The 16,136-nt window shown below is 45.6% G+C and overlaps 3 protein-coding genes across 3 annotated transcripts; 1 reads left to right on the forward strand and 2 right to left on the reverse strand.

The window, feature by feature from the left end:
• Nucleotides 1–296: 296 nt before the first annotated feature.
• On the forward strand, nt 297–5,421 carry DFL_006495 (uncharacterized protein; the record flags this gene model as incomplete). The annotated part of the gene is made up of 8 exons (XM_067635934.1): nt 297–1,085; nt 1,157–1,378; nt 1,438–1,565; nt 1,625–1,767; nt 1,824–2,585; nt 2,720–2,812; nt 2,965–4,463; nt 4,555–5,421. 8 exons carry the CDS (start codon nt 297–299, stop codon nt 5,419–5,421), a joined length of 4,503 nt encoding a protein of 1,500 aa, XP_067490315.1.
• Nucleotides 5,422–5,743: 322 nt separating this feature from the next.
• DFL_006496 (uncharacterized protein) lies at nt 5,744–8,887 on the reverse strand (the record flags this gene model as incomplete). Its single annotated transcript, XM_067635935.1, has 5 exons — nt 5,744–5,896; nt 5,968–6,136; nt 6,213–6,927; nt 6,984–7,317; nt 7,412–8,887. 5 exons carry the CDS (start codon nt 8,885–8,887, stop codon nt 5,744–5,746), a joined length of 2,847 nt encoding a protein of 948 aa, XP_067490316.1.
• A 306-nt stretch (nt 8,888–9,193) lies between these two features.
• DFL_006497 (uncharacterized protein) lies at nt 9,194–10,837 on the reverse strand (the record flags this gene model as incomplete). Its single annotated transcript, XM_067635936.1, has 3 exons — nt 9,194–9,829; nt 9,892–10,497; nt 10,550–10,837. 3 exons carry the CDS (start codon nt 10,835–10,837, stop codon nt 9,194–9,196), a joined length of 1,530 nt encoding a protein of 509 aa, XP_067490317.1.
• Between the last annotated feature and the right edge of the window lie 5,299 nt (nt 10,838–16,136).

The raw sequence follows: 16,136 nt of genomic DNA on the forward strand, positions 1-16,136 counted from the left end.
TGCATGGTCATGGAATTTCGGCAATAATTCCGTTGAAATGGCCATAATTTAGAGCTGCCCTGTCATCTAGTACAACCTTTGCTAGCAAGTTCATGTAAGGTCCTTTGGCAGGGATAGCAGGTGATCTAGGGACATAGCTACCATGCTTGTTTATAAGTCTTCTGCATGGCCTCCGATATGAATACCGGATGTTCGAACCAGCTCGATTCCCATCCTGCATTCTGTGGAAACACAGTAATTCCCTCTTCAAGTCTTGTTGGCTACAACATCGCGCATCTTTGCGCTAGGTAGTCAAAATGAGGGGCCTATCTTATCTCCCCCTCTTTCTTTCACTTCTTTCTACTGTTAACGGTGTAGCGACTTATGATAAACGCGTAGTCATTGAAGACAATGCGGATCTCGAAGCTCACCTCAGTAAACGAGCATTCGGGGCTCATGATGACCACTTCCCGGAGGGCCACGACAGGCTTTACCCAAGAGATGATGCTTATAACCATCTCAAAGATAAGCGCGCCGTTCCTCCTGAAGTAGAGGCTGCCCGAAACATCATCAAACAAGCTCAGGTCGCGCAAGCCAAAAAGAATCGCAACAGGTTCAGAAACCCAATTCGCCCAACATTCGAGCTGCGACCTCCTCGGAAAGCTCAAAAGAGCTCTCAAAGGGTCGCTAGTTCTAGCGCGGGCGATCCTAGTATCTCTGAAGAAGTCACAGATGCTGCGAAACTCATAGCAGAATTCGAGGCGCCTACATACAATGAGACTCTACCAGATCTCGGTCCTGGCTTCCCAAAGCTTGAGAAGCGTCAGGGTGGTAGCTTCTGGATGGAGAGTGTGACACATGGAGCCGTCGCAATTGGTGGTAGCGATGGATACCAGGTGTTCAGAAACGTTAAGGATTTCGGCGCTGTTGGGGATGGGCGAACGGATGATACTGCAGCTATCAATCTTGCTATCTCCAGTGGTGATCGTTGCGGCGATAACTGCGGCTCTAGTACTGTCAAGCCTGCTTTGGTTTACTTCCCAAGTGGAACGTACTTGGTTTCGAAGTCCCTCGTTGGCTACTACAATACCCAGATGGTCGGAAATGTAAGTATTCATTCTAGCCCGAGAGATGAACCGAGAAAAAACTGTGACTGACAATTTCCCTCCCATCCTAGGCCGCTAACCCTCCTATTATTCGTGCCGCAAGCTCTTTCGTTGGTCTTGGTGTAATCTCCTCCAATGTCTACGTCGAAGGTGCAAGCGGTGGTCAATGGTATATCAACCAGAACAACTTCATGAGGCAAGTTCGGAATTTTATTATCGATATGAGAGCGATCCCAAATGTTATGGAGGGTCAGGGTGTGAGACCAGCCGGTATCCATTGGCAGGTTGCGCAGGTATGTATCTAACAATCCACTAAAGATTAAGCCAGTGTATTAACGCCACGTACTATCAGGCTACTTCCTTGCAAAACATTCAAATCATTATGTCAAGTCGCGCGGATACCACTCACATCGGTATCTTTATGGAAAACGGTTCTGGTGGTTTCATGAGCGATGTTACCTTTAGCGGAGGAGCTATTGGGTACGTAATGTTTCAGCCATATCATTTGGACAAGCAGAGGGGCTAATAATTTGAAAAAGTGCATATCTCGGAAACCAGCAATACACTATTCGGAAGTTCAGCTTCACCGGGTGCAAAATTGCCGTCGAGACGCATTGGAACTGGGTGTTTAGCGCCAAGTCCTTCCTGATCAATAACTGTCAGCTAGGTTTCAATATTTCTGGTACGTCGATATTCCTGCCATAGTACAAGCATGAAAATTAGCTAATATTCGAGTAGCTGGTGCCGGAAATGGCCAAGGAACCGGTTCGATCACCATCATGGACACCATAATCCTGAATACACCTACAGGAATCGCCTCGTTCTTGAGCGGTACAAACCGTACCTCGCTTATCGTTGACAACCTCAAACTTATCAATGTCCCGATTGCAATCACTAATAACGGTGCTACCGTCCTACCAGGTGGTACGACCGTTATCAACTCTTGGGGTGCAGGTATCGCATATGATGATTCAGATGCTATTGGATATAGGGGTAAAGCACAACAAGGAGGCAGTGTCCTTTATGGAAATATCGCCAAGCCACCAGAACTCCTCGATGAAAATGGAAACTGGTTCGAGAGATCGAAGCCACAGTACGCAGATGTACCCGCCAGTGGCTTTTATGATGTTAAAGCCAGAGGTGGTGCTCGAGGTAACGGTCGAAGTGACGACACTGCTGCTTTGAACAGTGCTCTTGCTGCTGCAACAGCCGCCGGCCAGATTGCATATTTCCCGCACGGAATATACTTGGTTACGGATACTGTTTTCATACCTTCAGGTGCAAAGATTGTTGGAGAAGTTTGGTCTCAGATCCAAGCATCTGGCGGTAGATTCAACGATGCGGCGAACCCACGGGTTATGCTTCGAGTTGGAAACCCGGGCGATGTTGGCACTGTGGAGATCCAAGATCTTATATTTGGAGTCAAGGCGCCAACGGCGGGTGCTATTTTAATGGAGTGGAATATTAAGGCTAGTGAGAAAGGAACAGCAGGAATTTGGGGTAGGTCCTCTCCTACCACTTGAATCGATTCGAAGTCAGACTTGCAGCGCGCGAAAGAGGCAATCGCCCAATCTGGAATAGATTCAAAGTATCACAAAAACAACGCAAACATATAGCTAACCTTGACCCCTTAGATACACATTGGAGAGTCGGTGGCTCGATTGGTAGCAATCTCCAAGCAAGTCAATGTCCCAAGTTAACCGGACAAGTCAACCCCAATTGTATCGGTAAGTGTTATCCCTTCAAGGCCAGGAACTTCCAGTCTTGGCAAGGAACTACATTTTGGTTACGAGACTGGCAAGGGACTTCATTTTGGTTACGAGACTGGCAAGGGACTTCATTTTTAAGGAAAGAGTAACTAACAACACGTGACATTTAGCTGGTTCCATGCTCTTCCATATCACCAAAGGTGCAACTGGGTACTTCGAAAATCTCTGGGCCTGGACTAGCGATCACGATCTTGATGTTGTTACTCAAGACCAAATCGATATTTACGTTGGTCGTGGTATTCTCATCGAATCCCAAGGCCCAACATGGCTCTACGGTACCGCTTCAGAGCACAATGTCCTCTACCAATATCAGCTTCAGGGTGCCAAGAATGTTTTTATGTCGTTGATTCAAACTGAGTCTCCATACTACCAAACTGCACCAGGAGCACCAGCACCATTCCCTTATCAAGCCGGAAGCTCCACCCCTGCTGCTAGTAGGCGAGACTTGCAAGATGTCTTCGAGGGCAATGCAAGTGTTTTCACGGACTCTCTACTTGAAAAACGCCAGACTTCTGGCATCTCCTCCTTCATCCTCGATCCAGGATTCAGAGATTGCGATCCAACTTCGATCACCTGTCCAGTCTCTTGGGCCCTCCGAATTGTTCAATCCGAAGACGTCCATCTCTATGGTGCAGGGCTCTATAGTTGGTTCCAAAATTACGATCAAGGCTGCCTTAGCGGCTCTGGTTGCCAATGGAACGTCGCTCAGGTCGACGGTGCCACTAAGAAGCTTCGAATGCAGAATTTTGTCACAGTCGGCGCTTCAGTTATGCTTAACAACCCTCGAAACCTCGCCATATTTGCTGATAAAAACAGAAACGGCTTCGCTTCCTCCGCCCTTGGCTTCGAATCCGTCGCCGGCAGCGGTGGTAGTTTCGGTGATGATGGCGGTGCAAGTGTTGGCTACGACGGACAAGCTGGCGGTGCGGATGAATTACACGTCCGTATTATCTCTAGCTCCCGTGTACCTCCGGGAGAATCCCTTGAAATCGATCGTTCTAACCAAAAGTACTTCTGGGAAGCCTACATTGGCGAACCTGGCGATACACTAAGAGAAAGTTGTCTCTGGTACGAAGCTCGTGAAAATATTGGTAAAGTCGAATCCCCAAAGCCAGCCGGCGTATATGGCTCCTACATCGGACCCCCATCAAAGGCTACGATTATTGTCTACGGTAACAAATGCGTTTATGAAACAACCGCTACTACCGAATGGCTATTCTTCAACGAAGGAGATAAATACGGTGAACTCTCCTGTGAAGGTTTCTCTGAGAAGTTCGATTGCGTCAAGATCGGTGGACAGGTTCCTCGCCAACCGGATACGTACTGCAGCGACAATTTTTGGTTTATTGAAGATGTCAAGTGCGATCTCGTTGGATATAAGAGTCTTGAGCCCAGAAATAAGAACTTCTTAGCACCGGCGGATATTTCTCTCGAGTTCTTTAGAAGGTGGATGAGAACGAATGCCAGAAATCCAGGACAGCCGTTCTACCAACGAAGCAGACAACTGTTTTATACACAGAGACGGCCTGAAAACCATTGGGAAGGAAGGCCGGGACTTTCTGATCGAGCTAGACACTTGGCTGCTCGTGTTGGATTGTACACCATCTGGGTAGGTCGTCCCTCATCGCTACCCCATACACATCTATCTCCGATACTCTTAAGCAAATCGTTATCCTATTAACCTCTAAACCGCTATCCAGGAAGGCTGGCCATCCGTCCGTTACGATGGCCAACATGCTCGCGACAACGACTTCTACGACCTTGACGGCTTCCTCCGCAACATCCAAGCCAACCCACCACCCCACACAAACGGCAGACATGATTACTTCATGATGATGTCCACAATCTTCGCTCAAGAAGCATCCGGCACAGTCTGGGTTATGACCGAAGATCCTCGGAGAATCATGATGACCAATATCTGGCTCAACGCCGAGTATAGAACACTAGCCGAAGGTGGTCGTGATTGGGTTCAACGTATCATCGCAATCGATCTCGAAGGTGGTCGTGATTGGGTTCAACGTATCATCGCAATCGATCTCGAAGGTGGTAATCCTCACGTTATCTTCTCTAGATTCCCGGATGGTGTTGAAAATCGCGCTAGCCCGCATAATCCAGTCCGTTGGACAGGTCCTATGCCTTGGGATTGGCCGGTCAGAGGACTTCCACCAGATAACGACGGTCCACCAAGACCGAGCGAAACTGGAAGCGGAAGTAACAAGAAACGGGATGACAGCTGGGTACCCGAACAACCCATTCAGTTCGAAACTCGTGATATGCGTGATGCTCGTGAGGTTGCTGAGCGTGAGTTTGAAAAGTTCATGAAACGATCGGGACCTGCTGAATGTTCCTTGGCGTCCCCTAAATCGCCTGTCGAGGCAGCGCTTGAGAGGAGACAATTCGATGGGTATATCTTCGAGCGGGCGGATTATGGTGTCGATTGTTTGCAGACGTTGTATGCTCTTTGGGGTAATATGACCGGTGTCTGTGAACCTTTCGATCAGGTCTTCTCAACAAGGACTTATGAGAAGATCCAGGGTGTGTACAAGTGGAATGACTTCTTTGGTTGATGAAGATTATATTCACTACCAACACTGCATATATTCTCATTTGTCAAAAATTGTGCATTTTTCCTGAACCCGAGGCTCGACGCTACATATTTCCATCATATCTACGCTAACTAATCAAACGGAAGTTGTATTTAATTTTAAAATATAATAGCAGGTCTTTGCAGCCGAAAGTTTACCTAGAATAGCAAGAAGTGATCTAGTCCAAGTGCATGCCTAGAGCGATGTACAGGAACACAAACATCAATCTATAGAAAAGAACTAACCCACGGCGCCATGATTATTAATATATCGTGAATCGATCTATCCAATCTACCAACGATCTCTAGGCTTCAGACCGTTTCAAACTCCAAAATCGAACTCCAAATACCATATCCACACCCAAAATTAAAATCACAAGCCCGCTATTATTCATCAAAACCAAAAAGTGCAACGCTGCCAACCCTTTGAGCCCCGGCTCCTCTTCTGAATTTATGCTCTTTGAATGGGTATTAGTACGTCGGGATTCTGTAAAATGAGTTTCCCTTCATCTAGCTCTACTTGCGTTACCCTTTCTGGGTCACTACTTTCAGGCTCTTCGCCATCTAGCTCCGGATCCTCGTAGTTGTTATTGTAAATCTCCAAATCAAGCTGGAACCGCTTCTGCTCTTGTTCAGTAAGCTCTTGATCCGTTCTGTCTAAGTAACTGTCTTGAAGATCAATCTTTTGTACGAGCCCACTAAGTCAGACACACCGAGGCATGTCAGTAGAAATCATGAGGCATGTTTGTAGCCAAAGGACAATGCAATGCTTACCTTTCGATCAAACTTAACAACATCGGATCCGTATAGTTCTGCCGAAACTGAACCAGATCACCTTTTTCACATTCTCCAGGAGGATTGAAATACTCCCGGGCCCTCCCTTGCTTTGCCAACCGAACAGGATGGGAATGATCGACAACTCTCGCCGCAAGAGAAATCTTAAACAACGATCTGTTGTGAATCACATCCTCGAAGGTTCCACCAACTTTGAAACGATAGACAAAGACTGGTTTAGTTTGGCCGAAACGATACGCTCTACCAATAGCTTGCTCCTCGTCTTGAGGCGAAAAATCGAAGTCAAAGATAACAACCCTAGAGGCAGCAGTGATATTTAAGCCAACACCGCCCGCCCTTGTTGAGATAATCATGATGTTTGCCCCATCTTCGGAATCAAATTCAGCGATAAATCTTTGTCGATCAATAGGCTTTGTAGTCCCGTCAATGCGGTAATATTCAATAAACTTGGAATCGAGGTGAGTCTCGATGTAGTTTAGAGTCGGAATAGAGCTTGAAAATATAAGTATTTTCTCTTGGATATCCTCCGCCACTTGTATGATGTTGAAGAGGCAAGTCATCCTGTTGCTACTCACCGGAGAGTCGAAGTTTTCGAATGTGTGTGCGTACTTGTAGAGGTTCAAAAGAGTCTTGAGATGGGCATCGCCTAGCAAATCCTCTTCCCTGATCTCGTGGATAGTGGATCGTGATAAACCTATTCCGTCGTTAGCTCGAGTACATACTAGCTCCTGCCAGCAGCTTTAGGCTTACGAGTGGCCCAGTTTATTTCAAGTTTCTCTTTTTTTGCCTTTTTGTCGGCTCTGTCCTTGAAAACCTCTAGCAAAATCTTGGGATGATTAAGAAGTGTTCGGAGACATCTCACGTGGTCGAAGAACCCCTTGATCTCGAGTCTGTCGGGTATCTTATTACTGGAGCTTGATGTTATATTCTCTTGTACGATGTTCTGGGCGAACAGGGAGTAAATCTTGCGCTGAATCTCTGTGAGCTCGACAGTTATGAGGAATTCAGTTTTCTCGGGAAGCCGGTTCTTGATTCGAGATAACCCACAACGATTCATCTTTGGCGACATAACATGGCGTAAGACCTTCGGCCAGAAATAAAATTAGTATACATTTCGGAATTAAATCCTAATTCTGCATGGCAATGTTAGCTATAGCGGGGGAGAAAGAATAACTTACAGCAAGGCGTCTTAAAGCAATTCTTCTTTGATCAGGCGACGATTCTTCATACAACCCAGCTTCAATTGGAGATGAAAAAAACATTTTGAACTTTCCTTTCGGCCCTAACATTTCTCCAGAAATCCACTTAGTCAAGCAGTAATATTCACTGAGGTTGTTCGCCAATGGGGAGCCAGTCAACGCAATCCTTGACTTCGTAGCTATTTGACTGAGTGCTTCTGATATACCCGATTTCTCGTTTTTGACTGCATGAGCCTCGTCCGCAACGATGATGTTAGGTGTTTCGATAACGATTCCTCTGAGCTCTGCCGCCAGTTTTATTGCTTCCTCTTCTTCTGGGGTTAGTACCACGTCTTTCTCCTCGTCAGAACTCTCTTCTTCTGAGCTGTCACGAGATTCACCCTCTCGAGCTTCAGCACTTGTTCTCGTGGTTCGACGGGCCCCATACCTCCTCTTGGTATTTTCTCGCGGCTGATTATTTTTAATCGAGCTCTCCAAGGTGCAGTCACGAAGCATCTGATATCCCAGCAAGAGAACACCACCTTTTCCCTCCCATTCCCTGAACATCTTAATTCGGGATTTGGGGTCCTTCCGTTGGCTGGGAACGTAAAATTTCAATAGCTGTTGACCGTTAGATTTAGGAACCCATTTCACAAACTCTTCTCTCCAGTTCGGGAGTAACCCCGGCGGTGCCACGATCAGGACATGGAGTGAACCTCTTAAATGGTCGGGAACTTGCTCCATGACTTTCTTATCCTTCGATTTGCCGACCCGAGATATAAGATAGAGGAGCGTAATAACCTGCAGAGTTTTGCCCATACCCATTGTGTGAGCAAGTAGAGCACCTTCGCCCTTTTGAACGACTTCTCGCCAAAGGAACTGGATGCCTTCGATTTGAGAGTCGAAGAGTTTGTCGGCAATATGAGGAGGGAGTTTAATGGGGTCAGATTCTGTTCCATGGTTGGGATTGACGATTTTATGTGGTTGGACAGATTCCACTAGCTGGTTAGGCTTCGTGGCGTCTGGTTGCTCAGTAGTCCCATCTTCAACCGCTCCATCACGTGTTCGAAGTTCAGAAGCCGTGCTAGTCTCGTCGTCTGCAGGGGAGCCGCTAGTTATCGATCCGGTAGACTCGTGTACGAGCTCGGGAGCCGGCTGGCCAAATCTCTGATCACCAGGAAGCAGGATATTTGCTGAATTCTCTAGATCTTGCCCGATGTTAGTGTACTCAATAAACATCGTTCGATGAAAAGTAACACTACCTTTGAAGGCGTTGTCTTCTTTACATGCTGGTCTTCCTTGGAGATGTAAGTCAGGCTGAGGAGTACGACCTCCATGTTCAGACGCAGGTGGTGTCAAATCGGAGAATACTTTGACTCTTTTTGGGTCAGGCGGTTGGAGCCCAGGCTGAGGACCCCTTGCCCTTTCCTTAGCAGTCACCTCGACGTGCAGATTATCGCCGGTCGTAGATATCATTTTACCAGCCGATATTAGAGTCTGGGACTGCACGTTCTACAGAAATAAAGGGGAAAAAGCGAAAAGTAAAACAATGAGTATATTCTAACACTCGAGGGAAGATTTATAAGGATCTATAGTGCCGTGGAGGTAGAAGATCAACTTCGACGATAACGATGCAATGTCGAGAAAATTCTATTGGTAGGATCATGAAGACGATGAAGAGTGTCTATTTGAAGAGTAGTAGTTCGTAGAAGATAAGCGAAGGTGCACGCTAACTGAGACAAAAATCGATAAAAACAAGAGAAAAAAATAATCGTAAATCAATCAGACCTTCTCTTCACTACCGTTCTCTTGGTCTTGACCCCGTTGTTGTACAACTATGTTGAGGTTGGACTGGTGCACAAATACGGAGTTAAACAAAGACCAATCTTCGCTGGAGTCTGCGAGCTCAAAGTTGAAATTTAGCAGGAGTGTCGGTATTAGTTTGTAGATTTCTAATAGGCTGATATTGCGTCCGATACACTGTCGAGTTCCACTGCCGAAAGAGAAAAGTCCTCTGTTCATCAGTTTCTTCTGTTCATCGCTGGCATGAATCCAGCGTTCAGGTCGCCAGAGGTCTGCATCGTCGCCAAAAACTGTAGTGTCACGATGCATGGCCCAAGCATTCACACCGATCGTTGTGCCGGCCGGAAATTCGTATCCATACAATTTTATAGGTTTGTTGTTGACACGTTCTAGTGGAAGACCGATGGCAGCATGTATTCTCAGACCCTCCTTGATGACGGCGTCTAGGTACTGGAGGGTTTGGGATTCGGGCCAGGTGACTATTGGTGATATCTGGCCAACTTTAGCCGCGGTGTCGATCTCTCTGACGAGTCGTTCCATCGTTACTGGGTTTCGAAGAAGGTGATAGAAGATTGCTCGTAGGGTTATGGCTGTACTGTCGCTGCCAGCAACGATCTAATAAAGTATAACAGTAAATATACGTACGTCCAGTTTCTGCAGGTGGTAAGAGTTCTTACATTCGTGTTTGTATAAGCCAGTACCCGAAAATCATCAACAACATCTGGATATTGTCCCCTCGCAGCGAGAAATCTGGACAAAAAATCCCTTCTCCCACCCTCGGACAAAAACTCTTTATCATCATACCTCACATTTTTAAGTCTCTGCTGCATCTGTGCCATAGTAAATTGTACCACGGGTGAAGTCAAAGGTCGGGACTTATACTTGTGGTAAGTTTTAATAAACCATCTGTCCACCCAGGGAATCTGTCCTAGGATCTGAATTCGAGAGAGGCTATGCAGTGTATGTATGATGTCGCCAACATCCTCCCCCTTTTCTAGAAACCCGAATTTCTTCGAGAAGGTCATTTCGCCGATGACGTCAAATGCGTAGTATTGTAGCCAGATTGCAAAATCGATGGTTTGACCGGATAACTCCGTGAGTTTCTTGAGGAATAGGGAAGTTGTATCATCCACGAATGGCTCGTACTCCATTACCGTTGTCATGGCATAGGCTTTGGCGACGGGCTTCCTTAGCATTTGGTGGAAGTCTTCATTTGTGGTGTTAAACATGTTCTCGTAAGGCTTCCCACGTACGATAAACTGTTGGGGTGTATAGAACTCAGACTGGAATGGTTAGCGAAAGATATTGACAAAGATAGCAGGATGTGAAACCTACCTTAGGAAACTTGTCCTGGACATTGTAAATAGCCTGTATAGCATCCAATCCCGACACACTAACACAATTTGGCCCAACTCTTACTACATTGCCGTATTTCTTGTGAAGTCGAACATAAGTATCCTGTGCATCTCCTTTCTTGACGTAGTAAACTCTCCATAGATTCGTTAAGCCGGCCAGGAAAGGTCCAGGGATATGTCGTAGGCGAAGGTAATTTCTAAGTAGAATGGCGAAGAGAAGGAGTAATCCCAATAGCGGGATCCGCGAAAGCAGTCGGAGCCAGTCCATAGTTCTAGCTTCAAATATCCTGTTCGCCGGAAATGGGATAGCTAATATCGACAATTAAATTTCGACAAAGCGTCTGGTTGGTGGAAGGTCAACGGGAAGTGTGTTGTAGGGAAAGTTCGTGAAATGGTGGGTAGCACAGGGTAGCACAAAGATTTAAATGAATTTGGAACGAAAGAAAGAAGACAGATGGGACCGAAAAAAGTACATCTGCTAAACGCTGGCTGGGAAATTAGAACAAAGGAAAACGTGCTAGATATCTCCAAGTTCAGTGGCTTTCCTGTCGTGCCGACGTCGAGATCTCAAACTCTGATTGCCGGCTTTTCCCAGCTCAAACTAGGTTGTGCACTAAGTACCCACCCGCTTGGTAATTGGGTCCACGATATCCACGAGGGACTTCGAAGGGTGACTACTGTGTACCAGGAAAACGGAAGCCGGAGCCAGACTGCTTACTTGAACTAACGCTAGCATCCTCGAGTCGACATCTTTGGAGGCCAAACAAGGGCCTAGCTATCCTCGGCTTTCAAGCTAGCTAATTGGCTGGCTCCTTCGAAAAAAAGCCGCAGGCGCAACCTGCCAACTCCGCTTGGAACCCACTCCTTGCACCATAGTTACGTGCTCCTGTTGGTCGATATCCGTGTCGGCTTCATATCCTGTTTAGATGGCTGCTGCCAAAATATGTGCGTCGTTGGCGTCTAGTCCGGATAAGATGGTCGCAACCAATAAACAGATACGGGGAACGATATCTCCTTGTCGCCGACGTCTAGACCCACCGCCTTGAATCGATTGACCAACGCCTTTGCGTCTACATGCATCAGTTGCATGAATTTTCGAAAACTTCATTGGAAAACCTTTCGTGTATGCAAAGTGATAGACGGCTTATAAGGTTTTTCGTGGTCGGAAGAAATAGGCGGATCGGGCGGAAATGGTTGACATTCAGTCGACAAACTTCAGGCTAAGCAGCTTCAGGAAGGTGGGGGACTTTAACTGCCGTCCTGGCCTACTTTTGGAGGTAAACGATTGGTCGAAAGACTCTGAAAGGCGATTTGTTTGATCTTGACGTCTGGGGTATAATATGCAATTATATCACTTTGGCAACGCTGGCGCTGTCAAACTTCAAAAAGAGCAATCTAAAAGCCATATTTAGACATTGCTATCGTGGATTGCTATTCCGATAGCTCCACTTTCTCGAACGCCATTCGTCCTTTCATACAAATTTGTGGATTGCTTTATCAATATATCGTACCATGTATGCATATGCGTCAATTCACGCAAATAGGTATATATACTCCACTGCGGGAGATGTCTCGACAGCTGTTCCGGATGTCCAGCTTGCCGTCAGCAAATTGTGTGGATTGGCTAATGATTTGGCGTGTTCAGTAGCTAACAGGACGCAACCGTGTTGAGGAATCTGGCGACGAGACAAACTCCTAGTATATTTCACTTATTTTCTCAAGCACCTATAGCCATCATATAAGTACTTTTCTTAATTATAGGTAAGGAAGTAAGGGAAGGGCTATGGGGCTCATAATGGTTACAGTGCGCTGCGGGCTTTATCATTTAATTATCGATAACCGCTATTGGATGGGATGGAATATGGAGCCGTCTTATGAGCTGTCAATGTGATAGTCTATGTAAGTACACAACGTCCGAACTCAAAGCCGGCCATTACAGGCGATGACCATTCAAACTAGTCCAACAAAGGTCTTTCATGCATTATTGACCCCAGCTGAAATATACTACTAGCTAGTGGAGATGAAGGCTAACTAGCTAGCTGAACAATGTGTTGTCTGGTGTTGAGGGATATGATATCGCATGCGGCTGTCGGCAGATAAGAGTTTGGACCGAGGGCCCAAGTATGTACCTAACTCCCTCCTAGAGTACCTTCTCACCTAAGCACTTAGTTGCTTAGGGCCTCTCTTTTTTAGCCTGATCCGTTCAGGATCCAGGAGGAAAACATCTAGGGAACTACTTGTGCTGGAAGCTAGTCCAGGCGCAGATGGAGGCAGGGCAGCGCACCTACCTGGGGAAACCGTGATTCATCAAAGTAAGTGCTTAAGAGTGGATACTCGCTTCCCTAAGTGGCTATTTCTGTTAATCTCAATACCATATCGCTGTCAACATCCTTGATAAATAAGTATCTGTTAGCGACAGTTCAACGGTTCAAGCTGATTGCTGCCACTATGCAATATTCTCCTTGATCCTTTCTACTACTTTTCTATTGTTTTAACATAATTTCAATTGTGAGATTTGGGACAACCCTCCTCTCTCTGTTTCTTTGGGTGCGACACAACTCGATCTTGTGGCTTACAAACGTCTAATACTCAATAGTATAGTACTCGTATTCCCACCGATCTATCGTCTCATCGGCCTCGCGAATACTCCAAGATATGACGCTGAAATTTGGGTCTGAAAACATCCTTTATGGAGTCAATTTTTATGCCACAGCAGAATGCGTTGAAATATGTGTAACAAATCTATGACTGGAGGCTGGTCTCGATCTCGCGATAGACTAAATTTAGCTAAACTGGAGAACCCTAGCCCTCTTCAACTGATCATCAGCTACATAGGTTTCACTCGAACTAGTTGGCCATATCTTAGAAGCGACGGAAGTTCCTTCAAATTTCAGTTATAGGTTAGGCGCTCGGCGTGCTTCAATGTATAATAGCGAGCGCGTTTTTACAACGTTATAATTAGTAAAATAGAGGATAGTTGACTAGTACTAGCTATAGGGCTGTTGGTCTTGGAAGCCACATGGTCTGATTGTGCGATGCTAAGACAGAACAATAAAGCAAATAATATCGTGGTGTTATTCCATAAGCCTTCTTCCATGGCATACGCAATTATAACTTGTCAGGATTTCGTACTCATTATGCACCTAATAGATATCTTGTACGCCAGCAGAAGAAAACTACCGAGGTAGATTCCTGTTGCTAGTCTGATTCGCGGGACGGTTTGTTGCATCAACGATTTCCCGCTTGCCTCAAGTCCAGACCCGAATGTTGGTAGCTGACCGCCGACTAGATCGATAGTTTCTATTATCGGGTATCGTCAGATATGTGAAATTGAAACATTGGCCCGTTTTGTTTCAAAAAAAAAAGGCTGCCGGCTGCCAACATTTTTTCATACGTAAGGAGGCAATCCGCCAATTAAGCCAAATTGCCATATCTATTACTCATGCACGCCGCCTAACGGGAGAAGGCGTCTAACAATAGTGGTCTCGAGGCTATAATAATCGAATCAGCGGCAAAGCTTTATTTTAAGGGGAGCAATCTGTTGGTGCCGGCCCACGAGAAGCATCAATGCAATTAATGGTCAATAATTAGTTTGCTATTATCCCGTCTCTTGGCAATCTCAGGATGGCCCATGAAGCTGAACTTATCACATACTTAAACAAACGTATAGCTTCGTCTAAGTTGTAAGCAAAGAATAACATGAAGGCAATGAGTGATTTGAATTCTATTCTATCTCCATGGGCCAGCAGCCTCATGATCATTGCGATTTAGTCGGCGGGCAGTATATATCTTATTACAATGTTATCAGGTGCCATCCAATGTCAGAATAGGCACTAATGATCATTTGATTTTAGCCGCAAGCTAGCACTTTCACGGGAAATTTCGAAAAGTCCTCCTGAAAAAATGACCTGTTCAAACTCCGTGATAACTATTGAACAGTAGCCTTGACCCTGGAGCTTATGTATTTTACGTAATCGCAAGGATCTCGCGCATATCGTTTTCTAAAGGTCGACCAACTCAAACATTGCATCGCCTGCCGGGTACCCGTGTTGCTCAAGAATGCTCTTCGTGCATCATGCGTTTTACTAAATCCGCACTCACAACTATGCAATTCCAGCCGTGTTATACCAAAAGGTTATGATAGGTTGATACAGAAAACAGAACGAGGCCGCGATGATTTCGACCACAGAAGCATTAAAATAGGGTAGTCAAATAGAAAGGATATTTTGGCCGATTCTCTCGAGCTCACGACATAAAAGGCCTATACTGAACCTTTCATGTGCTGTCTTTCCACCATTAGTCCCCAGATATTTCCTTAGCTTTCAGGATTCACCCAAATTACCCCATACGGAATGTCTATCACTCAGCACCACTTTATCTTCCCTCCTTCAATACTTTTAGTCGTGTCATTCTTCTTTACGATCTCTGTTTCTGCCATAACGCCAGATAAGAAATTTTACCCAAATTCAGAGAGTTTTTTTCGCTTGGCGTATGGTCCATGTTACGAGGACCACGGTACAGCATTCGCAAGCAACAATAGTGTTTGCTTGGATCTCGTGAACTGTATCTTGGAGCGTATCTTTGAAGAGAGGAAAGCTTCGATCGCCAGTACAGGAGTTTTGTTAGGTTTCGCTCCTACGGTATTTACCTTTGTCGGTCTCGCTATTCAAGGCATCTTAATACTATCGACCGAGCGACTAGTACTAGCTGCATTGTGTACTATAGGGATTGTAGGGTTCGGATTTAGCAAACCATTCTTACTCTTCAATATTCGCAGGACGATGCAAAAGTTCTAGAATGAACAAGTATACTCGGATGAGCAAGTCTACTTGGATCTCCAAGACCGGTACTTTCAGACTATGAAGAGCAGGAGAACAAAGATTATCATAACCGTCTTCCAATACTTATATTGTTGTATCGTGGTGGCGAACACTGTTCATAACAGCTGGGAAATCGGAAAATAGAAGGCTCTAGCCTGGAACTGTCGCTTAACCTCCAGGCTACCTTGATGTATAGCTCGTTCAGCGTAGCAATTTATGTACTGATATGGGCGGCTCTCTACCTAGGTTTAAAATATCTGAAAGTGGCATTGCCTTCAATTGAGCCTTCAACAGAACCTCCAATGGTCATGGAGGTTTTAGAAGAGGAGAAACAAACTTTGTTTGAAAGAGAGATTATAGGGATTTATGCAAAAGTCCGAACTTGGTATCAAAAGGAGTTTAAACTGTTTTATGCTGCAGTACCGCTACAATACAACCTAAAAGAAAAGAGATTAAAGTCATTGGTCGTCAGCACGGGTATCATATTAGGATGGAGAGCAGATTGCGTGATTTTGGCGCAGTATATCGCGGGAACGGTTATCTTATCCAATGTCTTGTTCGTTAGATTGGATGATGCTATCTGAATTGCTTTCAGATATATTTTGTCAGCAATGGTATTGTTGTGTTCGAGCTAAATGGCATGAAACAGGCTTTCTGTATCGAAGCGGAAGAGAGAAGAAAGAAAGTACTGCTAGAAAATAGAGCGAAAGCTTTCCAATTTGCAGGGGAAAGGGTTGCTGGTATTCG

This window comes from Arthrobotrys flagrans (assembly GCF_004000055.1).
Source record: "Arthrobotrys flagrans strain CBS H-5679 chromosome Unknown unitig_9, whole genome shotgun sequence".
NCBI lineage: Eukaryota > Fungi > Ascomycota > Orbiliomycetes > Orbiliales > Orbiliaceae > Arthrobotrys > Arthrobotrys flagrans.